General features: G+C 37.1%; 1 protein-coding gene across 13 annotated transcripts in view; it reads right to left on the bottom strand.

Annotated features, from left to right (window-relative positions):
- Positions 1 to 3198: 3198 nt before the first annotated feature.
- Positions 3199 to 25619, bottom strand: part of HDAC9 (histone deacetylase 9) — a 270346-nt gene continuing 247925 nt past the window's right edge. For 9 of the 13 annotated variants that reach the window (XM_050971717.1, XM_050971723.1, XM_050971714.1 and 6 more), the window contains 7 exons: positions 24766 to 24894; positions 22809 to 22924; positions 17038 to 17160; positions 15391 to 15438; positions 14744 to 14951; positions 14114 to 14331; positions 3199 to 5747 (listed from right to left, as the gene is read on the bottom strand). In XM_050971717.1, the coding sequence (XP_050827674.1) occupies positions 5427 to 5747; positions 14114 to 14331; positions 14744 to 14951; positions 15391 to 15438; positions 17038 to 17160; positions 22809 to 22924; positions 24766 to 24894 (1163 nt within the window). In that variant the 3' untranslated portion in view covers positions 3199 to 5426. The remainder of the gene's footprint in view (positions 5748 to 14113; positions 14332 to 14743; positions 14952 to 15390; positions 15439 to 17037; positions 17161 to 22808; positions 22925 to 24765; positions 24895 to 25619) is intronic. The other 4 variants (XM_050971720.1, XM_018909489.3, XM_050971718.1 and 1 more) reach the window with 1 other exon arrangement.

Genomic DNA, 25619 nt, shown 5'->3' with positions numbered 1-25619 from the left:
CATTATTATGCATTTTCACATAGACTTAGCATACAAAAAAAGAATTATTCTTCCTGTAACACAGTTTTTAAAGACCACAGTTAGAAACTTGATAGAAATTAACAGGCCCTTAAGAATAAGGCTTAGAACAAGCAGGCTAAATATTAAGAGGTTTCCCTGCATGTAGAGAAATGAAAAATTTTCACAAAAAAAATCCAGCTACACAGCACCCCACCTCCTTGCTCCATCTACACTATGCTTGATCCCAGAAATCACAGAGACAGCTTGTGTTGTGTAGGAGTTATACTGGGACTGTGCACTCACAGACTTGAGGAAGGGCAGGAAGGTGCAAGGTTAGTGTCTCTCACTGGCTGCAAAGTTAAAGGCAACAGCTAAGGCAGCCTACAAAAAAGGAGATGAATTGAGCTAAGGCTGCAGTGGCAATCTAATTTGGGAGGGAGAAGAGGGGAGGGCAGGTTTATTTATAAGTCTGACATTGTTCAAAACTTACATTTCCATTTATCCTGCCCTTCCCAGCACTTCTCAAGGGCAAAAATGCTGCAACCATCCTGGAAGGATCAAGCCTACAGAGGGATACTTTTAACATCATATCCCCCAAACCATCTCCCTCGTATTTCAGGGCTATGTAGCACTAACAATCAACACTTCAAGACAGCTATGGAAAATAAAGTCAAACAAATGCAGCAAAGACTCCATGACCACATTCAAAACATCTTGTTCAGTTAATTAAGTCAGTGGATCACTTACAAGTAAGTGTCTGGTCTGTCAAAACAACTCTAGTGACTAAGGTCCCCATTATCACAGCAAATCACATTGCTGAATGATTTCAAGTTACTAAGGGGACTCCTTTCAACTCTCAGCTGCTGCCTAATAATCCTTGGGTGGCTGAAACAGATGTGTGTGCCCACAGGTAGCCAGGAAATTTGTCCTGTCCAGGCTAGATGAGCTATGGGGACACAATCAAAACAAGCAGGAGTGTGGCATACAAGCTCAGCAACTGGGGACCAGAAACTAGAACATGCCTTAAGGATGAACCTTGCCAGTCCAGTGTGTGTGTGAGAGTGAGAGCATGGCTGAAGAACTCAGATTTTCCACTGGCTAGGCAGTTTCAGCTGATCCTATTTTTTTACCTTTAAATCCTAATTTAAATTAACCTGAATTAGAGGAGGAAAAAAAAAAAAGAAAAAAAAAAAGGCAAATGCAAAGCACAAAGCCTATCAAGTAGAGCAATAAAATTCCACAAAAATAACTTGCATTATTCCTCTGGCCCAGAGGAGATAATTTCATCCAGGATGCTCTTCTTCTGTTTGCCTAACCAGTAGTTCAGCAGATGGTGTTCTAAACTATATTCTTCTACTGAGAAATGAGGTACAGAAGCTCCATTGCCACCCAGATGATGGGAACTGCATAAGGAAATCAGAAACTAAACAAATAAATGAAAATCAAACAAACATTTCTTAAGTGGATAAGTAGGACATGCTGCTAGTAGGACAGAATACAATAAGGAAATTAACTTGGCTTAGTTAATTTTGGCTGCAAATTGTGAAGTGTTCATAAGGGGGAGAAATAAGTAAACAATTTTAGATTGCTGCTTGGGACTAATGTTAATAGATTTTTACCTCAGAATTCCAGTGAAGATAAAAACAGGGTATAGTTGGCTCAAGTAACATGCAGTAAGTCTTAGTGATCTTGATGACAATGAAGATGGAATGAAGATAGTGCACAAATGAGTGGTGGTATTGTCTGAAGTGTTTGTGCTTTGCTGAGGCATTCAGCTTTTCCTACTTTGTTAATAGATGACAAGAAGATGACAAAAAGGCTAATGTTACAGTATCTATAGTCCAGTAATATGTGTCTGAGTATATAAATACTATGATGGATTTTCCTTCATTTATTAGCAATTATTTCTAAATTGTCTCCTATCAGCTACCCTGGCTTTATGTTTTGGACAATGGGACAAAATAAACACATTGAGTTACAATTAAAAAAAGTGATGCACATCATCCTGGGAAGAAAATTAACATGTGAATTGTATTTTATTCTGATTATTTTCTTCATTAAGGGTGCTTTGATGCATAGTAAATAATTCAGCAAAAAAATCTAGGTGCAGTCTCCAATGCAGAAATGTTCTAAATGAAAAAAATTTATGGCTGGTCTTCTAATTCTAACACAGGTATTTAAACAAAAGGGCAAGAAATAAAATCCCTGTTATGAAAGCATGATTTACTTAAAGATATATGATTCTAAATACACTATAAACAATGAGGCAAGAAGTATAATGTTATACTGTTAATGCTTGTTTTAATATTTCCTCAGCTAAAACTTGATCTTTTATCTATTTTGGGGGGTTGTATTACTGATGAAACATTAAGCTGCTGCTATAGCAGTGAAAATAATTGAATTTGATTTACAGAACTATTTGTTCTTACACACTTATGTTGTTGGAACATAGATTTTATTTTAGTTAAAATTATACCAAATCACAGCTGCATAGAACATTTGAAAATGAAATTAACAGTTAGAAGAAGTACAATGCAACAGTTTTCTAAACTCTTTTGGAAGTAATAATTCATGTACTGTAGCAATAGGGTTTGTTATGCAGTACGAGGTCTCTCTCTGTAGAGCCTAAGGAAAGTTCAGGAAATGTCACAAAGTTATGTAACATCTTCATCAAAGTTCCCTACACTGGGACTTCACTGTCTCGTGCAGTTGCTTTAAAGTCTGCCAAGTTCATGGATTCCCTCTCTCCCAGCTCAGGTGGACTTTAGTTTTGCAAAGGTCTTGATGAATACCTACGTGGGCAGTACAAGCACGTTTTCAGATAAGGGGTCCAGGCAGGTTTTAGAAATGTCATGTAAATTATTGCAGTTCATCTGAATTTTGGATAATTAAAAGTTGAGAAACTGGGATTCACTTACACCTTTCCTGTATGGTATGATCACATGTTCAAGACAGATGCTGTGATGGGAAGATGAGCATGCATCAATACTGTTCCACATTCACTTAAACTTATAATGGCTGATGTAGGATAAAACAAGAGACCAAAAAGAAAGACTTTGTGTAATTATTGTAAGAATAGAGTAATAAAAAAACCTTGCTCCTGAAAGTTTAAATTGTTTCGCAAACATATTTGATTGTACAAAGCAAAAACACCACTAAGTTACCAAATTTACACAAAGTCAAATAGCTGGAAGGGGATCTTTTAAAAAAAAAACTTTATTTGAGAAAGGAAAAGACTTATATCAGAAGGCAAAAAAAGGGAACATACAAACAGAATATATTTACAACACAAAATGAGATCACCTCTACAGGTGTAAATTATAATAAATACAGTAGATTTAAAATGTAAGAGACAATAATCAATTAGAAATGTGGCTGTTTAAACCCAGTTTTCCTTTTCACTGGTTCCAGGTAGTTTCTCTAATTTTAATTTTATCCAAATTTGAAAGGTTCTGAAATTAAAGTACACTACTATACTGGGGTTTCTCACCTGAATGACAATATAAAAATATCTTTTGTCTTCTGTGAATACACGTTTTTCAAGTGATATTGTACAAAATTCTTCTCAATTGCAAATTTCTCCCCAAATGTATTTTAAAAGATGCACTATCCCTTTTTGATGAAGCTGAAATCAGATTTCAAAGAAAATTAAAAATATACAGAATGGGAAACACATATAATTTCACTTTTATAGCCTTCACTTTTTGAATGTATTTTTTTTCATCTAGGATGGAGACAGATTTCTCTTCAAATATGAAGCCCACATAAAAATCACCTGTGTTTTTCTCAATTAAATCTTTTTCTATCTATAGAGGCCTTTTATGTTAAAAGCAACTATTTAGAAGTTTGTTTGGAGATCTTCTAGGAAAAAGGATAATGTATCTTTAGAAGTTGCAACATTTTGGAAGAGACTGAATAGTATTAGAACATAATCTAAACAACACATGCTAATAACATATTTTAGAGCAATTCCTACATTTGGCAAAACAACTATCTCTTTTGAAACCGGATACTGCACCTTAAAATACCTCAGCTTTAGAAATATAAATATTTTTAATAGAAAAAAAACCTGACAAGGAGTCCAGGTCAGTTTGGGATTATCCATATTAAAGGGGATCTTAATACAATGAATCTTTAACTAGCTTAACAAAAGTAAACCTATAAAACAAGGTAAACATATCAAAAGGGAATATGAAGGAAATGTTTCACTGGAAAGCTTCCTTAACAATTTCCCTACTCGCTTTGTTATTTTCTTTGACAATAAATCAATTCATAGAGTGCCTTTAAAAACAGAGGGAGAGCTGCCCCGTCCCCCCTGCCCCGCATTCCTCAGCACATGAATCACTTGGGCTTCCTGTTTCCATAAGGCATTTCCTGCCCCCCCCTCCCAAAATCACTTTTCTGCAGGAGAACAGCAGGGACCTGACAAAGTATGGACTTAAATAAACAGGGCCTTGCACTGCAGCCAGCCTTGCTCTGCTGACTCGGAGGGATGCAGCTCGCGGGCTGCACACACGGCTGCGCCTTTCAACTCCACCTAAAGCTCCCAGACAAGCTGAACCTGCCTTTTGTCCAGGTGGCATTTTATGCATAGTTGCTACTTTAGGATTTGTCCATCCGTTGTGAAGGTTATGAGATATTGTAAAATTAGTCTTCATTTAAATAAAAAACCAAACAAGTGACTGGGTATCAGATGATAACAGTAACAGTTCTTTGCTTGCTGTGCAATGTCCTGATAACTGACTGGAACCACCTAATGCTGCATTTTGCTTCTCACCAGTACTTGCATCTGCTGCATTTAAGGAAGCCTCTGCTGACATTATCATCAAATAAGACAGAATGAAAAATTAACCAAGCAGTGCAAAAAAGAAAACAATGCAATTTTAAAACAGTGCCTTGCCTTGCCTCTTTATATCCACCTCTTACTTTTCTCTAAATTAACTTTATACACCAGCCTGAGACCACCAAGATAGCAGTCAGTACCTGTCTACTGGGGAAAAGAATACCCTAACATTAACAGTGTTCAAGACTATAGTATGATACAATATATACAGACAGCTGAAAGCAGAAGTCAGAGAATTCAAAATCAGAAGAATATTTCCTCAATCAGGTCTGGAAACTAATTCCATCAATTGCTGATCTCAACAGGCTAGGTGATACAAGTTCTCTTTCCCTAGGAGTAAGTGATGTAAGGTAATTCAGGGCTAATACAATCTATCAGCTATTACTCAAAGATTTATGTAGCATAATTGATTGCAACAGATATTTTCTCAATTTGTGGCCATAAGGATGAGCTTCACTATGCTTTCAAGTGTACATACAACACTTCTGCATTTGTTAAATTCTTCGAACAGTAAATCAGGATTTGCTAGCTCAGTGAATCAAAACACAATTGCTTACCAAAGCCTAGAAAACACACATGATGTTCAGATAATAACCTTAATTACAAATCCTGGAGCTAAGTCTTTGCCTATTACCTGTTGCATAAAAGCAGCTTGCTCCCCAGATTCCATTTGCTGGGTTTGAACATCCTCATCACTGTCCAGTGGCTCCTCTTTGACTTTCACAGCCCCCACCTGCTGTCCTATTCTGTCATCCACACCAGCACTGCTGCTCTCAGCCCTAACGCTGGCACTGCTGGCGGGAGCTCGCTCTTCCTGCATCGAGTGATCTCCATGAAGCTCTTCTTCAGCTTCCTCCAGGTGACTGCCAGGCTGCTTGAGCTGCTCAATGGACTTAGAGAGCATCTGGAAAGAGAAGAGGGGAACAAGCACTGACTCCTTTGCCTCATGCCAAACACAAAGAAGTATTAGACCCACACAGATGAAATTAAAGTGTCCACAGCAAACCCGTGCAGCCATGCACTGGGAAAACACTGATGGATCTGGAAAAAAGAACAAAAGTCCCTAAGCAAAAGGCCAACTTTTTATTCTGCAGCAGAAAATACCATGTTTATGGATAATGAAGAACATGACACATCTGTTAGACTGCTACAGCTGGTAAACTAGAAAAATTAGTCTTCCTTAGTCTTTCTTCAAACATGAATTCAGAAATACCATCTTACATTTAATTACCCACAACACAAAATAATAAAGGAATACTAAGATATAAGCAACCTAGTAACCTGGCTAATATTTTGTAATAGGTAAATTAGAGAATTTTCACACAAATATCTCTATAAATTAAAGCATGAAGGCACTGAAAGCCAACAAAGGAGAAGTGACAAAGAGCTGGTGCGAGTCCCCTATCCCTTGGCACAGGGATACTACAAGCAGGTCTGTCCATGACTGGAAGGACCACAGCCCTTGTGGGGCACTTTACAGGTATCCCAGTCCCAGAAATGATGACACAACACAGCTCCCAAGGCAACACCAGCTCCAGCCCATTAACTGCTCTTTTGAAGCTCTGTGGAAGCGCTGGATGCCTGAGTGCTGCAACCATGTGCAGTTTGTGTTTTGCTGTTTAAGATGAAGCCAATGTATTCCAAAATTCTCCACATGTAGTCCAAAAACCTAAACTGGAAAAAATCCCCACTTTGTTGAAAGAGACAGAAATCAGACATGTGAGTAAGAAGTTGCAGGGTCCAGTGAGTAATTATAATTTATTCAACTGTCCCACTTGGTTTCAAGTCAATACTGTTTTGTATCATCTAAATCAAATATCTTGAGAGGGAAAAAAATACCTTTTACCTTTACTCTTACATACTTTCCTCTTCCCATCTCCCAACCATCAATCATGTCTTTCAGACTGAGTTTTAGCTAGTGGTATATACTAAATTACTGAGTATATGAATGGCTGCAGGATGTCTGGTTTTGTCACAAACCATGGACCATACTGTTTCATTCAGCTTGCTAGTGCACGTAGAAAAATGCTGGGTTGTCATGTAAACTGTGTTCAAGAAGCTGCAGCTGCATTTAGGAATTGAGGAAATTTAGGAATTAGGAAATCCAATGAAGTCAACAAGGAGAGTTGAAAGATCAATTTATACAGTTCTGATTGATGCTCTGATGCATATGCCTCACATCAGTGGAGAAACAAATCCTTCAGAGGAAGCCTGTCTGGCTATTGTCACAGCAAACCTTCATTTTTGAGGGAGTTTAATGGCTTACTAAAAAGAAACAAATAAAAAACCCCTCTTCATTACTGTAGTAACTGGCAAATCACAACGTGAGTACCCTGCATGCTGCAGGTGGCATGCCCTTACTACTTCAACTGATGTGGAGAGCCTCCTTTCATTACACAGCACCTGAAAAATTTCTCAGATCAATCCTATAAATCTTTTCCAGTGTTTCTCAGGGGATGACACTGACCAGGAAAGTACTAAATCTACCTGCATGTAAGCAGCTCAGGTACATACACTCCTTTCACTTATTATTATTATTATTACTACTACTATCATTATTATTATTATTATTATTATTGTTAATTAGTTAACCATTTGTGGGGTTCCCCACTCCTCAAGCAGGAAGAGAAAAGCAGGTAAGGCTGCATGGCTGGCTGCAAGTGAGCAAATACAAGCTGAAACATCTGTGTGACAGATAATCATATAAACTACAAGAATCACTGAGGCTGATCCATCTGTAAACCATTCCCTGTCCCAGTTACTTGACACCAGGTGGGTTTTTCTGCAGGAGAAGCCAAGAGAAAATGAGTGCATGCCCACAGCAAAGTTAAGACACATATTTAGCTCATTACTGCTCTTCCTTCTTTTCTGCTTTTTCACTTTTATGTCAGGCTCTTTCTTCTTTACACTGCTGTATGGGTACAGATCTGCTGCTGAGCTTACTGAGGCAGCACATGATGGACTGCAGTATAGAATCTATATATGGATCACCTTCAGACACTTCTTGCATGCAATCAGTGAAAAGAACAAGCACACCTAAGGGGGCTGCAGAGACTTAGAGTGGATTTTGTGTGCATTTCAATTTGCTGTGTTCCTGTTTTGGACCCTTCTCCCATGCTGTGGAACTCAGCAGGTGATTTGCTCCAGATTTCAGCAAGAGGAGGAGATAAGCAAATTAAATTTTCTAAAACTCCGTGAAATTAAAGTCTTTATATATTTACTCAATAGAGTTTTAAAAGTTCATTTATAGTACCTTCTTTTCTACAAAATTTTATTAAAAACATCCTTTCCACTGTGATTTTAACTAAGCCTCAGGCAAGGGGCTATGAGGCATTACAGTCATGTCTTCTCATATGATGGAGCATGACCAAATTGTATGGATGGAATGGGGGGGACATGACCCAAAACCTGAAAATCCCTTCTACTGCTCAGACTGCTAAGCCACAGCTGGCTGCTGTGTATCTCCATGATGCTTTCATATTTTCTGAAGTTTTATTTAAAGACAGCTTGGCCCCACTCTATTTCAGTAATTCTACTAGTAGCATTACTAGACATTTCTCCTAAGTCAGAAAAATCTCATTTTAAATTATATCTCCTAGTACTTCCTACAGTGTCTGGAAACATGTGAAGATAGCAGTTTGGAGTTAGTACTTCTATCTTCTCTACCTAAAGATGGGTTACACAGCAGAAAATGAATGAAATTCTGCTCAGGTCCTTTCACTGCACAGCTCGATACTTCTGCTCATGCCTAATGTTTAAACCTTTCACTTTGAACCCCCACCTACCCTTTTTTTTTCTGACTTTATCTGTAGCTACATGAAGGGATTTCTCCTAATTTTAATGCATGTCTTTTTATTTTGAAAAAGTAATGGCTCAATCTGAGTTTTAGTGGGATTATATTGAAAAATAATAACAAAACCATAGTTTATTTCCCTAATAAATTAGGTGCTGCAAGTGTTAATTATATTTTACTGCTATCACCTATTCCAATTAAGGTGGTCACTAAAAATATGTCTTCATGTTAATATAACGTATATATTTTTTGCTTTTATCTTCAGGAAATTAAGCTATAAAGGGATATTCATGAGTCAAAGTAAATAGTATCAGCAAGAGAGAAAGTATTTACGTATATCAACTCCACAGGATAACTGCAAGAGTCCAATCAAAGAAAAATACATCAAACACATCCTAACCTGTTTGGTTGTACAGAAAAATGGAAGACTAAATAATCTGGACACTGCAATAGACCATTTTATAGGTCCTTCAGCTGCAGAATCTGTCATTTTCGCCTTTGAAATTATATGTTCTTGTACAATACAGTATTTTAAATAAGACGTCTTTACAAAAAGACAAAATCATGAAGTCCTGCAGCAGCCAATCAACACATTTCCATCCTTGATTAATTGCTCATTTAAAATACATGACAGTAATTTCTAAGAGCTCATGTATATTCTTACAGAACACTTTTCCCCCTTCTCCCTTATGGCAGTCAGATTACCAGCTATGTGTGTTGTATGCACATTGTTAGCTGCGCTGAAAACAACTTGGCACCTGCTTCCTGCTGTCTCTCTTACTCATGTAGGACCAATATTTCTAAGGGATTTATTTATCTTTCAAAATCATTCTTCTGCATTATGGCTTAAACATTAGCTCTCAATAAAGGAGAAAATGCTCTGGGGATTGTCCAGTTCCAAACAGACAACAGTTCCTTTTTGTTTTTTCCCAAATAATCCCCTGCTATTACCAATATTTGAAAGATTATCTGTCCCTTGCAGAAGATGCTAGTTAGATTTGTAAGCTGCAAAGCCAAAACCTCAGTGTAATATGTTTAATGAAGCTAGATTGATTTACTACTGCTGAACCTGGTCTTCCACCTTCCATTAAACATCATTCAGAGAAATGAATGATTAACCTAGGGTTAACTGTATCTTTTCAATTTTCCTACTGGCAATAAATAATAGTTCTATTTTTCCATCAACATAAATTTCTGTATTATTTTAATTTTTTTATCAAGAGATATTGGTAAACTGAAAACACCATCTAAGTACTAATGAATATTCAGTTCCTACATATTTTTTTACCTCACAGGCTTTCCTGGTCACCAATTGCCTATACAGAGATGCTTTAAACCAACCAACATCCTAGAAAGACAACATCCTAGAAATTCAGGTGTTTCTTATATAAGCCTTAACATTATCCATACACCTTCCATACTTTAGAGCACATATCAACTGCTCCATTATTCTACACTTCTCCAATACAGAGAATTTTACAATGGAAAACGAATTGCCAAAATGCTATGAATACACAACATAAGAACACAAATAGGGTTCCTGCATTGATCAAATAAAATCTGGTCCCCAGTGAAGACTTCAGCTTCAGCAGAGGCAGGCCTTATTCATCATACATGGCAAAAATAACTTCTAAAGACAGATGGCTTTGTTCATGTACTCTTCATGTTATGATTTCTGAAATTTTCTTGAACACACACTTCTGCTAGGGATTTGCATTTAGATTAGTTAAATCAAAATCCTCATTTCTTTTCTGTAAGTGGCTGGGTCAAAGGTTTCTAGGTACAGATATACACAATAATATCAAGATTTTAATTTTTTTTTTTTTTTGTAGTAGTAGTGGTCGTCTGGTATCCAATTGCACTAATTTTTACTGGGGGTTTTGGACTTTGGTCTCCCTTTATTGAGCAGAATGAAGATCTGCAATGGTGATCAAAGGGCGTTATGAGGAAATAAGCTGTCATTTGGACAGAAGTGTATTAAAGCTGACAATGGCAAAGCTGGTCTTCCCTAAGACAAGCTGAGTTCAGGTTACTTCACATTCATTAGTAATTCTGGGGCAAGGGGTTTTTACCTGCTTTTGGAAGAGATGTCAACATTTGCAGAATGTTTTCAGAAGGTCAGTGTACTAGATCCCCACAGGTATAAATGTCAGACTTCAGTGGAGGCATATACCATTTCTCACATCAAAAGCCAGGCATCTGACAGCTGACCAGAAATAATCCATAGGGGATCTCCTCTTTTCTAGTAAGGACAGAGGCACACCTTTTGGCAATGATTTGTTTCTTTTCAGAATGTAAATGATCCAGGGGAATCCTTTACCTCTGACCTATGTTAGATTTTCTTGTTATCACCCTTACAGCAGGACGGGCTTGCTGCTGAAGTGTGTCTTTTCCTCACAAAAAAAAAAAAAAAAAAAAAAAAAAAAAGGTGGGTTTTTTTTTTGTTTTTTTTTTTTTTTTTTAATATAAGATAAATAAAAGAACAATGGGGTGAGGAAAAGGTGGTTCTCTTCCTCTTTTTGTTGTTACACCTATAAGTCAGCCAAAGAGATCAGTCCAAAACCTGTTATCAGGGAGTGCTGACACATGCCCTGTCATCTTAGCTCAGGGCAAACACTCAAATTGTGGGTTCAGCTGAATAGTAAAAACTTAAGTACATGAAGACCTAAACATAGGAAATAAAATCTTAAGGGAAATAGAAAATAAAAAAGAAGACATTAATTTGCTCCAAGATCTTGGTCAATTAGCATTTCACTCTTAACAGTTTAAAATGGTTCTGGTCTTTTATTACCAAAACTTTTAGGGTCCTTGGGTATTCCTTATTAAATGAAACTTATGATTGAAAAGACAGGACTTGTACCTCTGTGCAGATTTTATTATACAGCCCATTAACAGAAGAGTAAAGGACAGAACAACAGAAAAAAACAAGCTCACGTGTTCACTTGACACATGTCCATACTTATTCCAAGAAAAAGAATATTTAGTTGCTTTCCTATCTGGTATGGAATATCTACTGTTTAAAGTTTCAAATAACTATAACTCTCTTTGCAGAGTTTGATTGTGAAGAATGCAAATTATATAATGAAAAAATAACTTCAACTGTGAACAGAGGCAAGTTTTAAAACTGAAAAAAATATATTCTACTGCTCTAGCAGAGTTCAAAAACCTTATGTAGTCACAGGAGTTCAATCTGAACTTTTAGCTAAAAGCTTAAAGAAGACACCTTTAAATCTGTTATTTAAAAGCTACTCCATGATCTGATCTTTTTTTCACTCTCTTGTCCATTGTCTACCCTTCAATTCCAGTTTATAAAAATCAGGTTCTGCAAGCAGATAAGGAAGCCCCCTGTCTTTCTGTGTGCTTGCAGAGACAGACACATGGTTTGAACACTGACATTTTTCAGTACTGTTCTTCAAAACGATTCTTCTGAGCATGGAGAAGAATCTAAATGCTGCAAACTTTAAAGTCTGATAAAACAAATGCATCCTCAGAAAACCCACTGCTTCTCTGGCTGCAACACGATCTCATTCCTCCTCAGGCATTTGCTGCTCTGAGGAGTTACTGTGCTCCTAAAGAAGCCTAGTTGCTCTGGGAGTAGGGGTAAAGGAGACCAAGAAGCTCTTGGGGCAAAAGTAGGTTATGGAGGTTCAAGGCAGAGAGAGGCCCTAGGATAGGGCCACTCTCTGCAGATGTATATGGATTATACTGTACAGAATAAAAGCTGGATTCACCAGTTTTGTCTCTTCATCACAAAGAACCATGTGAAAATGAAGGCATATTTCAAATATGAGAGGGAATTAGCCTCATTAGCGTGTATTTTCATTGTAGTTCAACAGGAAAACAAAAAATACTGAAACAAGCATTATCATGAATCAACTCCAATCTTTTTCCTTCCTTATGCCATCTTTCTCTGGTAAGATGCAATGCATTCCTAGTCTTACTAGAAATATATGGTTATGTGTCTCAAGTTTCATTTTCAGGCTGGGGACAAATGTTCATAATGCCATATCACATAGCCCCAAATGCTATGGTAGAATTTATATCAATAACCATATTATCTAAAAAACCACATCAGTGGGGTTCTTTTTTTGTGAGGAATGCATGAATTGGTGGGTTTGTAGTACAAAGACTCAGTACTTTAGCAGTTAAAAAGTCTTTTTAGACAATTTAGGGAAGGTGAAATATTTTCAAAACCTGAGGCTATGAGATATACATATGCCATCTTGATTAAACATATGGAATGCATACTCAAAGAAAAGCCAACTGGAGTCCTAGTTGAGTAATCAAAACACCCAAGCTGAGAGGGGTTAACATGCAAGGATCAGCTCTGAACTTTGAAGTTTTCTGGTCTTCATTTTTCCTAATTAAGACAAGATTTAATAACCAAACCACTGTACAAAGTATGTACTTAAACTCTAGGTTTGTTTCTAATTTTGTTGGGAATTCTTAGTAGATTCCAAAGAATCAGTAACCCCTGGGAAATTCACCCAGTAAGTAAGGTAGATTGTTTTTTTTTTTTCCCTTAGGTACAAGAAGTGAACATCCACTTTTCATCTTTTCTTCTTTGACATTGCCTCTTTATATATATTTATTGAGTAACACTATAATAACAGAAGACAACTAAAGATACGTAATTAAATCTTTGTAATACTGGTGGAGCTCCAGCAAACAAATTGTGGAAAGCTGTGTACTAAGTGCAGAAAAATGTTCTCCAAATAAAAATATGCAATTGCTTGCATATCTTAATTTCAGAGCAGGTAGCAACTCGATTTTGTTGTAGAATTATTGCTTCCTGATAAATCTCTTTAGAATCTGTTGCTCTTTGTTTATGAATGGATAATCTCTTTTCTTCTTTCCTTTGTCACTGCTCAGAATAAGGTGCTAATGTATAGGTAACCTTGTACTACACTATTCAACTCTGTGTCAGATACCAGCAACAGGACATTTTTGTCTTTCTGCTTATATGGTCATTTTATATCATCATACAGGTAAAAAAATTTCATGCTACTCACAGAGAAAAATCAGTTTAATACTGATTAAAAATTTCTCCAGATGTTTAGTAAGTTTCGTATGTAAACCCATCAATTTAATAATCTGATTTGAGTTCAAATGAGTTATCTATTTATGCATCATTCTAGTCCACAATAAGAAAAGTTTTAATACAATTCAAAAGCAGCAAGTGGAGTCATTGCTGCAGCTCAGAAGTACATATCAATTTTTAAGACATAATTTACCATTCAACAGGAAAACACTTGTCAGGCAAAACTGTGAGCAACTCTGTTTTGTTGAATTGTAGCCTATTTTAGAACCTTAAAATTAAGATCCATAAAAAATGTGTGTATCAACTATGCATAAACAAAAAAGATACTCCTGCAAGAACCTCTCTATTTTTCATGATGACATGGTGCCAATAATTAATTTTCATTCTTAGTTTCCATCTTTAAATTTATTGGAAATTCTTTACTTTGGGAACTCACCTTATTCATGTGGATCTGCTGCTGGTATTGTTTCTGCTTCTCCAAAAATTGCTGGTGTTGCTGCTGGATGACCAGCTGGGCCAAAGTACTCTGAGGAAGAGGAGCAGACTGGGTTCTGTTCAGTGGCCTGTGACGAGGCAGTTTGTGGGCAGCTCTTATGCCAGGTGAGACTCTCTCCTTTGCTGCTAGAGGAGACTGTGGATGAAGAGGAACCGCTCCTGCAAAACAGGAACATTTCACTCCCCTGTAAAAAACAAACAACTAATAGTTCTAACAGGAAAGAAAGCTTTCAGTAAGAAGAGGGGTGTATATTGCAGAACTCTGCATCTGCACTGATGCAGTGGGATGTGTGTCACGTGCCTTGCCATGCTGGGAAGTTCAGCTGCTACAAAAGAATGTGATGAAGTAATCATTTTCTGGTTTCTGTAATCATTGAATTCTTTCAGGCTAACATACTGGAACAGACTAATTAAAAGGGAAAACAAAGATGCTCTCCTTTTTTCTTCCACCCTTAAACTTTTCCCAAGAGTTAGGATGTGTGGTATACGTATTACGGCATTTCGTTTAAACCGAAGACAAATGTCATTAAAAAACATCTTAAATTAGCATTGCTGGAGCTTTGATCATTACCAGTCACAAGAAGTTTTTGCTGTCTCATTTGTTCTTTCAGTAACAGATGCTGCAAGAGAGCTTGGTGGCTGCTGTTTGGCTTTCCCTCCATAGCAATGTGAGGATGAGTTGATGGAGGAATGCTTCCTCCATACTGTCCAGCCAGGGCCACTCCTTGTCTAAGTGGCGGGGTCTCCCCCTTCTGCTTTTCTTTGAATGATGACGAAGCCTGTCAAAGAACAACACCATTGGTAACTGCCTTCCAGAGAAGTAAGGGGCCATTTCTACCTCTGCTTGATTAGATGGCCTTATGTCTTCATGAACACATACAGAAGAAAAGGTTAACATCCCTATCTTACACTTTGACCGTGAGATGAAAAGGAGGAACATGCCAGTTAAATGCAATGCTGTGAGAAACTGAGTACTGAAACCAGTTGAAAAAAAAATCAGCACTAAAAGCCAAAGCATAAGGAATTACTAGTTAGAATATTATTAATGCAAGGATGGGACCTATCCTTGAAATTCCTAAAGACCTTTGCACAGCCTTCTGCACAGGAAACTAGAGGGTCAGAGGAAATAGTTTGCATTGAGTTTGAAATAGGCAAGGCTTGTTTTTTCATGTAACTTTCCATCACACAGCAAGCCAATCAGCAAAACAAAATAGTTACCTGTAGTAGTGGGAAGCTATTACTTTTCCTGGAGCACTCCCTGACTCCCTGAAGGACAGCACAAATGTAAGTTTTACCCTTTGCAAAATAAACTTATACAGTTAAACTCTCATCTACAGAATCATCAAGAGATGTTTTATGTGTGTGGCATTCTGAAGTACCTTATGAATTGCACAGTTATTGATTTAAAGCTTTTGGAAGTTTTGGCCCTTCATAATTGCAAATGTACTTTATATTACTTTGTTATTTGCCTATTTAAAAAAAAAATCTTGAAATAGTAGTTTGAGCAGAATAACAATTCTTACAGCAAGAATAATATCCTAACAGAAATATGCACGTTGAGACTTGAAGATAACCACTTATGGTAAGTCATAGTAAAAACAGTATCTCTGATAATGTGAATTCCAATAAATTCTAAAATAAGTTTTTCAGCATTTTTTTTTATTTTTGGTGTATGCTTACTTCACACTGCTATCTACCTCCCCTGAAAAACAAACACCAAAGTAAGCTTTACATTCAGTTTGCAACTGCTTGTTTTAGTAACAGAAATAAACATTAGTTGTATAAATCAATCCCTTTGTTTTTTCTAATGCCAAAAGTAATATTTGGTGCTAGATGGCCACATCAAAAGCTTATAGAATTTGAGTGAGCGAATGAAACATATTTTTATTTCTTTTTAATGTTAAAAATTTACTTTGAAGCTAGTTATATTTTTGTGAAATAGCTAAGAATTTTTTGATGACATCTTCTCAGAAAGTAAGTACTACTTTTCATGATGTTCAATTTTTCCACCCTTCAAAAACAATAATTTGCTAATATTTAGCAAATTAGCAAAATTTGCTAAATTTGCAAATAGACAACTGATTTCAGGCTTACATAATTTTCTTTGAGAGGTTCTGTACCTGATGTTAAAATGTTAGATTGCAGCAATACATTACTGCTAAGAATAGTAAATGTATTGAAAAAGCCATAAAATAACATGAAACTTTGACTTGAAACTACATTTAGCACTGGAATTAAGTAGCATGATTACAAACCATTGTGGATTGCATAGATTTAATATTTTTTTTTTACCTCCACTGAAACCTGTGCTTACAATCCCTAATTTCTTCATAGAAATTACCAATTCCCCCACTGTTGTATAGAACCACCACATACCAGCATTTTTACTTTGTTGTAGTTGTTGTTGGAAAGCAGGTAAATTTTGACCTGCTGTAAATTTTAAAAGTAGTAAAATTTTCAGGTATTTTACTGAGCTAGAGGATTACTACATTCTTCTCCTAGAACGTTCCAGCTCAGTTTAAGTCATTACTGGAAACTCATTAAAAAGTTACAGACAGAAATTATCATATAATTTTAACTTTTATACTAAATAATCTCCTCATATACTTCTTGCCACATCTGAAATCTGTTATCTGGCATAAATGCAATGCATGTGGCCCGTACTTAGCTAAGATCCACACCAGCACTTGTTTATTTGAGATCAAGAATGAACATTGCTTTCAAGTTGTGCCCAATGCATAGAGAGGCCTGGTTCCTACTCTGAATTGCTTGTGTTCCAAAATGCTAAAAATATGAAGGGAAAAATCAGAAAGTAGGTTTTCTGGAGGCAAACATATGCAGGAAGGCTTGAGACTGGTCACTTACACTGATTTGAGGTTGTATTGCTGGAAGTCCCAAGGTAATGTTGGGCAGAGAAGGGGATGTGTACAGACTCAACAAGTTCACTGATTCATCCTGTATCAAAAGGCGTTGCTGGGAAACCAGGTGCTGGAATAAAGGGGAAAACCAATGAAAGTTAATCTCCAAGCTTTTTACCTTGGTTATTTTATGCTTTTATCCCAATACACAGAAAGCCAATTATGTACCAGTCATTGGTTTGCTATCCAGTCTGTAGTTCCAGATACAGAAAATAACTGTCCCTGTGAAAACACTGTTGATAGTTATTTTCTTAAGAAAACAGCTGATATGTGTCTGGGATTATTCCTTGGTTAGTAAATCAAATTTCCACGGAAGCTGAAATCTTGAGGATTCCTAGGTCATCTTATCAACTTCTCATCAACTCAACATCAGTTCTTCTCATCAACTGGACAGTCCCTCCAACAAACTCAGGGAGAATTTATCCAGTGAATTCAGGATTATATCCAGCTGAACCACAAATATGGATGTATTAAACCTTCACCATGGTTGTTATGACTTTAGCTGTAAGGTACGAAATGTGGTTTTTAACTAGACCATGTCTTTTGTTAGCCAGATTACGATATGGGTATGTTTCAGGCACATTATTTACTTCCATTAACATGGAAATTCTGTGTAGAAAGCAAAGCATCTGCCATTTAAAATAGCAGACTCTCTCTCTCTCGCTCTGTCTGCATATATACAAAACCAGCATCCTGTCATTCTTTGATAATGGGATACCCCTCACAGCTTTCCTAATCTGTTCAAGTTAAAATCTTTAACACTTCTTTTGAAGACTTGTGGTATAGTTTTCAAGGACATGGAACTGCTGACATATTTTTAATTACTATAAAATAAAACCAGACATTCTACAAAGATCACCCTTTTTATTTCCATAGATTAATTGGGAAGAAACATAAAAATTACCACATCAGGAATCTTTTTGAAGCCTTTGCCTTTCTGCTTGAACAGTGATATTTTTCAACATGTGGTCTAGTATAGTTGCTTGAATTATATTTTCTGTTTAACTCTTGCTTCCCTCCCAGAACTTTGACTCAATAAGAGCTACAAAGGTCTTATAGACTTAGGAACTCTGGCATGATATGGTCCCCAAGGGAACAACATCCTTGAAAAAGAATACCCTGTGTAACAGTATGACACAGTGACTGCTTTCTTCCCAAACAAAAAGCATATGGGACTCCAATAATAGACCACCTCCAAGAGGGATACTGCACACTCGGACTTTGACTAAAGTAAATATAATAACTTGTCAAGCATGTTGTGGGGAGCTGTAGATTTTCCCCCGGACAAACCTGGAATATCAATTAACTCTGTAAAATACTTCGTGCTAATACAATGCAACTTCAGACCATCAATGAAAAGTGGTTAAGCACAAAAACACAGGATGTTATTCCAAAACATAACCTTCCTCATACAGTTTGTTTGGAGATACGACCTATCACTGAGACAATAACAGTAGAAGTCTATCCCTGTAATTTTCTTTTGGTACCTAGGGAATGTCAACAGATAGCGTAGGAAACAAAGAAGCTCCACTTGTATATTACATTAATTCCTGGCTAACAGTGTCTTGCCTTGATAACATCCACCTTTGACCATGAATAAATCCAAGTATGGATTTAGTATCAAAACTATGGAAACATTATGGAGGGAGTTTACAAATATTTAAGTGAAAAAGGACACTTTATTGTGCCTCCTAGAATATAATCAAATTTGTAGCAACTGCAGCATTGATTCAAAGCCACTTGAAAGATTTATGTTTAATATTCGGTTTTTGGTATGCCACTATTACCTTCTAAGATCTGAATTAATAAAAATAACAGTGGCAGGGAGTACAGCAGTAAAACACACTACCACACTAAGGTCAGGAATGATAGTTTGATCAGGCAGTGATGTTATTCACCACAACAGTTTAATGGTGAAAACTGGAGTTTATTACTAAAAGCATCTTACTTTAATTTCTAGTAGTGATAATAACCTGTAATTTTCCTTTGGGTAAGTGACTGATTTTTATTTTTTTTGTTCAGGTAATATTATCCGAAGCATCAGTTTAACCTCATCTCCCAAAATAAATGTAGTAGCCCACCTGCACAGATTAGGGTCCTCTGTGCATCACAGAATCCCAGAATGGGTAAGGTTCAAAGGATGTCATCTAATCCAACCACGCTGCTCAAGCAGGGTCTCCCAGTGGTATAAATTTGTAATCCCAGCTGCAGCTTTTCTTTTTACACAGTCAACACCACCTTGCAATGGTGGCACACGCAGGAGATGCCAAGAGAGTCATTTGGCAGCACGACGGCTAAGCCATGTCCTTGGCAGATATGGTGGTTTGGACTAGCACCGAAATTACCCCACAGAGAAACAGGCCCTGCTTGTTCCTCTGCATACCCACTCCTTGGGTCCATAGATCCTGCTTACTGATGCTTAAAATAGCCTGTCAACAGAGTTATCCTCTTTCTCAAAATAGAGTACAAGAACTCAGTGTAACAGAGCACGATGATCAACAAGTAACCATGAGCAACCATGCTTTGGTTGTGCTGTGGGACCTGCTGAGAGGCAGGAACACCTACGTGTGCATGCTTATATGGACATTTATAGATGACGAGGGGAAGACAAAATGGTTAAGCTTTAATACTTGTCAGTTGTGGAACTAATTGTCAGAGCTTTCAATATTCATAATTACTTACACTTGTCTTTCTTGAGGCTTTCGGGATGATCTTCGAGAAAATTAATTTGGAGTCACTTTACAAACACTTGACCTCATCAGCTGGTCACAAACCTAAACATTTTTCCACTGGCTTCTTACAAAGATCACCTCAAGGAGCTGAGTATTAAAAGCATGGGGCTATGGAGTGTTACAAAACAAATATGTGTTTATCTGTCACTTATGTAATTTAATTTATGTCTCCTGTATAATCAAGTGTTATTCTAGGAAATACTGCTTTCCAAATCACAAATAGAAGAAAGAAATTGATCTGAAGCCCTGTTACACCAACTGGAAACTTTCCATTGCCTTCAATAGCTTTTGACCAGACCACGAATGCCTAAAATTAATCATTTCACATGACTAAAGCAGGTTGTCCCTCTGAACTCAAGGGACATGCTGTGCAGGGGCTCAATTCTGCTTGCATTTCTCAGGCAAGTAAGATTTAGCCCCAGCACAGCAGGTGACCTGAAAGAGCATGGCATGCTATAGGAGACAAATAGCTACTGCAGTGAACCTTGATGATACTGGAGACAACTGTGCCTAATAAAAACAGGATTTTATTTATAAGGTGCAATTAAAATCCTGAGTTCAACTTTCAAGTTTCATATAATGAGACTAGTGTTTTAACAAATGGTAGTGAAAGCACCATTAAGGGAACTGCGATAGTAAAAGATTATCTGCAAAGCTGCAGCATGTGCAGGGCACCTTTGTTCATTCAAAAAATCGTAACTGTCTACCCACCAGACTGCCTGCTCCAGAGAGTAAACCATTTAAAAGTCTCACTATTTCAATGGATGTGGTAAAAATACTTTAAAAATCTGTTTCATTACTGATAATGCTCTAATTCTGTCCCTGCACTGGAGTGTAATCATTTACGGTACTGACTCATGTTTTACTGGTAAATGACTCTGTCATAGCAACCTGTTTTTCCCCAGCAAAAAGTGTTTTATTTGCTGCCATGAAAACCGCAGCCATCCACCCACTCAGATATGAGCACAACACTTACTGCAAATGTCACAACAACCATTATGAAACAACAGCCATGTGAGTCATATGGGATTACAGAAAAACAAGTGATATTTTGGGTGATTTTGGAACACTCAACCTATTATTAGAAACTTCTGTACTTTGTGAATTGGATTAAAAATTGATTAGCTGTATAGCCTTTGAGAGCTGGCTAACGCTGAACTAGGAAAGAGATATGTAGGAGTTTGGCTGCTGTTAAACTACCAAAGAAAATCCCACTGAAATACGAATCACTGAAGCTGAGATTTATGGAAAATGTTTGAACCCACAGGACCACAGTACTGAGAGTCAAGTAACCAGAGGGGTAAAGAAATCCCCAACTGGATCCAGAAGTGGAAGTCTGTAGTTTCAGCTTCTTAGCACATTTCACCAAGTGAAGTGACCTAAGCCAGCATGCAGAGCTCAACTTCTAAAGGAACATTTTAGGCTCCTTTGAGCATCTTTGAATGAAAGTTGGGGTTAAAAGTTTTGACGTCTGGCACAGAAGTGGCAAATAATATGCAATGTAATGTTCTACTAGCAAACAGTATAACTGCTGGTTCTTGCTACAAACTTTCCAAATCTCCCCAGAGACCACCAGCTTGACCAGCCTGTATGTATTTCTGTAACAGGCAAAGTCATGAGCACCATGTATCAGTCTGAGACATTACTGCCCTTCCATTTTGTAGAATCCTCAAGTCAGTAAAAGATCCAATTGGATAAGAGTCCCTGTTTCATGCAGCAGATAATAACACCCACATATTACCCAAATTATTATCTAAAACATTCCCAGTAGTAAATCACACAACTTAATTCCACTGATCTAGGATCTGATCTAATCCTAATGATGGATCTTACTCTGCACCATTTAAATTTCTTTGCAATCACATATGGGGGGCTATGAGACAAGACCACATGTTAGCCATCAATGCAATTTTTTTTTCTTTTTGGTTACGGGCCAGAGAGAGGCTACTAATCAGTGTGCAGAGGTCACCCACCTGCCCCCTGGATCATAGTTCACACACACAATTAATTCATTATGGGGAAAAGTCACTGCTGGAGGTTGAACTGCCCATTCCAGGTTTTTTTTTAGGTGAATGTCCTGCCACTGACCTGGAGAAATAGCTCCATTAACTAAAACTCTGTTGAATCACATTTTCTTATCCAATTTTTCTAACATAAACAGCATAAAACAACAATTAATAGAAAACCTTGCCACCAAAGCAGTAACTGTGGTAAGTATAGGCTGGATACAGTATATTGTGGAATTTGAGTCTCTCTTAGTCAAATTAGTTTACTGTCCCTTTACAATATTGCCATGGAAAGCATGACTTGGGCATGTCATCTGTGCTAAATGAGGTTTATCACAACTGATTTACCATCTGCATTCCTGTTGTTATAGGCACGTACTTATGAAACAGAATAAGGAGTAGTTAAGATTCCTTCCGTTTACAATCTCACTTTACAAAACAAGTATTCAAGAATTCTGGCATGACATTTACGGTGGTTAAGTACTGCCCTGATAAGGAAACTGAGATCCAGTAAAATAAAAGGGAGATGTGACAAGGATTTAGTCACCTGACTCCAATACAGTGATTAAAGAAATCAAAACAGCATTCATCTGAACCTGGGACCACCTTAGCTCTTACGCGTTAGAACCACCAATGCCTAAACCACTGGTTTATATGCAGGAGTTCTCCATCAGCATTCAGCACTGAGCACCTCTTTCAGGTCATCCCAGAAGGAAATATTCTGTAACCAAGTTCCTTTCACGGCTCCCTCCACTCTTCCAGTATCACTACTGCTGCTTTCCCCTGAACTTTTGTTACCATAGAGTCTACTGAACATGCATCTCATAAATAAAGATATATCACATATATAACATACTGAGATGTCAGCCTGTAGTGTCCTGGTAGCCCCATTACTCTGCTTGTGAGTATGATCAAATCAAATTTTCCATCCTCTTCACTCTAGAAATCTGAGCAATTATGTACACAACAATGAGTCGTACCTCAGCTTGAATATTAGATGGCAAAACTGAGGTTTCATTTTCTTTTGCACTGCTGGTCGGACCATTGCTCGGGGAACTGGGACCTGATCCTGGGGAGCTGCTACTGACTGAGGATTCTGAAAAACAGATTAAACATACATGAATTTCACTCTGGAAAGGTACACATAATCTTGATTAATTATATAATCTTTATAGCATAGGGCTTTTTTTTGTTGTTGGAAAATATCTATTGGTTACACTTTTTACTTACATAAAAGACTCGATTCATCTTCCATTTCTTTGGTTTTCTTTTGAACACTAAAAAGGAAAGATACTCTTGATCTTTCCCCTTCTGATCTGTCTGCATCACATAAGAAGAATTTAGTATTTGTTTTTCCCACAAAGTTGGTTATGATACTCAGCATCAGGCAGAGACACTGACACCGAGCTGGTAATGAGTTTAGAAACTCTTTCCTTTTCAATTGCAGAGTCCTGGCTCTGTGAGAGATGAGGGCCACTGCCATCCTTTCTGTCTAGCAAGGGGATGAGCCCATTGAGGACGAATCATGACACACACATACATACCAATGGCAAAATACACACCTTCACTACATCTTTGGCACAAATGTGAAGGAATGTTTACAGTATGTAAAGACATTGAAATAGGATTTCAAAGGCTGTGTGCTATCTTGATTTAAAATGTACCAAGTTCTGTCTAAGACAAAGGGGGAGAGGGCAACCTCATTGTATGTTGTTGTATTGAGTTATTCTAACTCTACACTAATATAAATTGTATATATGTAATGGAAACAGTTAAGATTAAAGACTGAAGAGTTATCCACTAGTGGAAGTAACCCTCTTTCAAGGGATAGCTTTACAATTCAAGCATTCAAGAGGTTGAAGTAATTATTATTTAAATGTGGCAGCAAATATTCTATAGCTACTTCTTTGCTTATTTACTCTTTATGCCTTAGTTCATATGCAAAAATATGTTTTCACTTTGACTGACATCACAGGAGGCTTCCTAACTGTTACTTGGATCTCTTACTCTTTGATTTACTGAAGTGTCTCCATACCCAGCTATACTAACTGTCCATGAAGAAGTTCTTGCATTGTATTTTCAATAGGTATCAGAGAAGGAGACACAGCAACTTAATCTTTTTTTCTCATTTTTTTAAAAATTAAAATAGCACTTTTGGTATAAATAGGCATTTAAATAAAGGGTTATTTTCTGTTGAGAGAATAAAAAACAAGGGGAAAAAGAATTTAGGGAACAATGTTTAACCAGGGTTATAAAATGTCATATAGTTGATATTAATAATTATAACAGCACTCTGAAAGACTTCAAGTTATTGTCAGAGCTAGCAGAGCTTTAATGTTTCTGCTCTTTCAATGGCATCAGGAAAAGACCTCCAGTGATAAATATTTTACTTTATACCTTATTTGTAAGAGTGCAAACTGAAAAAAAATCAGTTAAAATTAAGGAAGTGGATATCAAGAATCTCACAGAGGCTACAGCAAATGGAATTATTAAATTAGCTGTAGAAAACTTTTAATCTGGAAATAATTTATCAGAAAAATACTTTATTTAGTAACTTTCATGCTTATATTCACATCTCTGTTCCAGTTTCACACATGGCATACTGTGTAAAGTTGTAATTGCACATACAGGGAGACCAATGTGTTTATTCAAGTTGTATTTTAATTCTATCTTGGTGTGACCTAATTCTGATCTATCAAGTGAATTCAGAGATATGTCTATAGACTAGTAACAGTCAATTGCATAAGGATATGGCCTGATCACCTGAAAAAGCCACACATCTACTAAATATCAAGGCAAAGTCCAAGCAAGAACTGTCAGGGTGAGGCCGAATACTGCAAATGATCATTTCATTTAGCAAACAGTTTCAATTCTGAAGCACCACCACTATTCTGTGAGCTGTGGCAACTGATGCAGAATTTCCCCATCCTTACTCACCCGTCACCTCAAAAAGACGCTTCTTGAATGAACTGACGTTTCCATCCTTCCTCCTGAGCAAAGGACTGCTTCTCCTTTCTGTCACCTTTTGTTTTAACCTTGAACGTACCTTCAAATTGGGCTCTGAAGCTGTAAATGAAGAGAAGAAAATATGTGACTACAAATCCAATTCCCAGCTTGTGTCAGACACCACTGACCCTGTAGGACCTCATCTGATCCAAGGAGGGCTTGGAGGCAGAGATTTTACTGCCTAACCAACAGTCATTTTGTTGCTTCTCATACAACTTCATTTTATATTGCAAGCTAGGAAAGAGTTGAAGGGAGCTGAAGTGCTTGGGATCCCAGCATTTTTCTCATTCCATTGCAACTCTGAAGTTACCCATTAATTATTGTTACTACAATATGTATTATTAATAAATGCATGCAAATTTAATTTACATCATTTTTATCTCTCTTGTAGGTGAAAACTTGGAAAACACATCTTGGAACTTGGAACATTATAACTGGATTAATGTTAATTGCAGAAACAGAGATTAGCCTCCACTGGTGCCTTTTGATTTCTCTGAGAAATATAAATTACGACAAGCCCTGCTGGCAGAACATTTCTTGGTCAGCAATTTTAGACCCAGAACTTTCGTGTTTTCTGAGCAACACACCAAACAACTAGATTTATGACAGTGTCCTAAGAACATTTACAGAGAAAAATATATGCTCTGAAAATGAAGAAGTAGGGTTGATTCCCAGAAAACCTAGGATTATATTTAATGTACCTTGGGCAAGTTCCACCTTTGTTTCCTTAATGGATACAGTCTTTTCATATGAAGGCCAGCTCTGCTGTGCTTTTTATTTTGTAG

The sequence above is a fragment of the Serinus canaria genome, chromosome 2 (assembly GCF_022539315.1).
Source record: "Serinus canaria isolate serCan28SL12 chromosome 2, serCan2020, whole genome shotgun sequence".
Classification (NCBI taxonomy): Eukaryota; Metazoa; Chordata; class Aves; order Passeriformes; family Fringillidae; genus Serinus; species Serinus canaria.
Note: the sequence above shows the minus strand (reverse complement) of the source record. Positions and strands in the feature narration are given on the sequence as shown.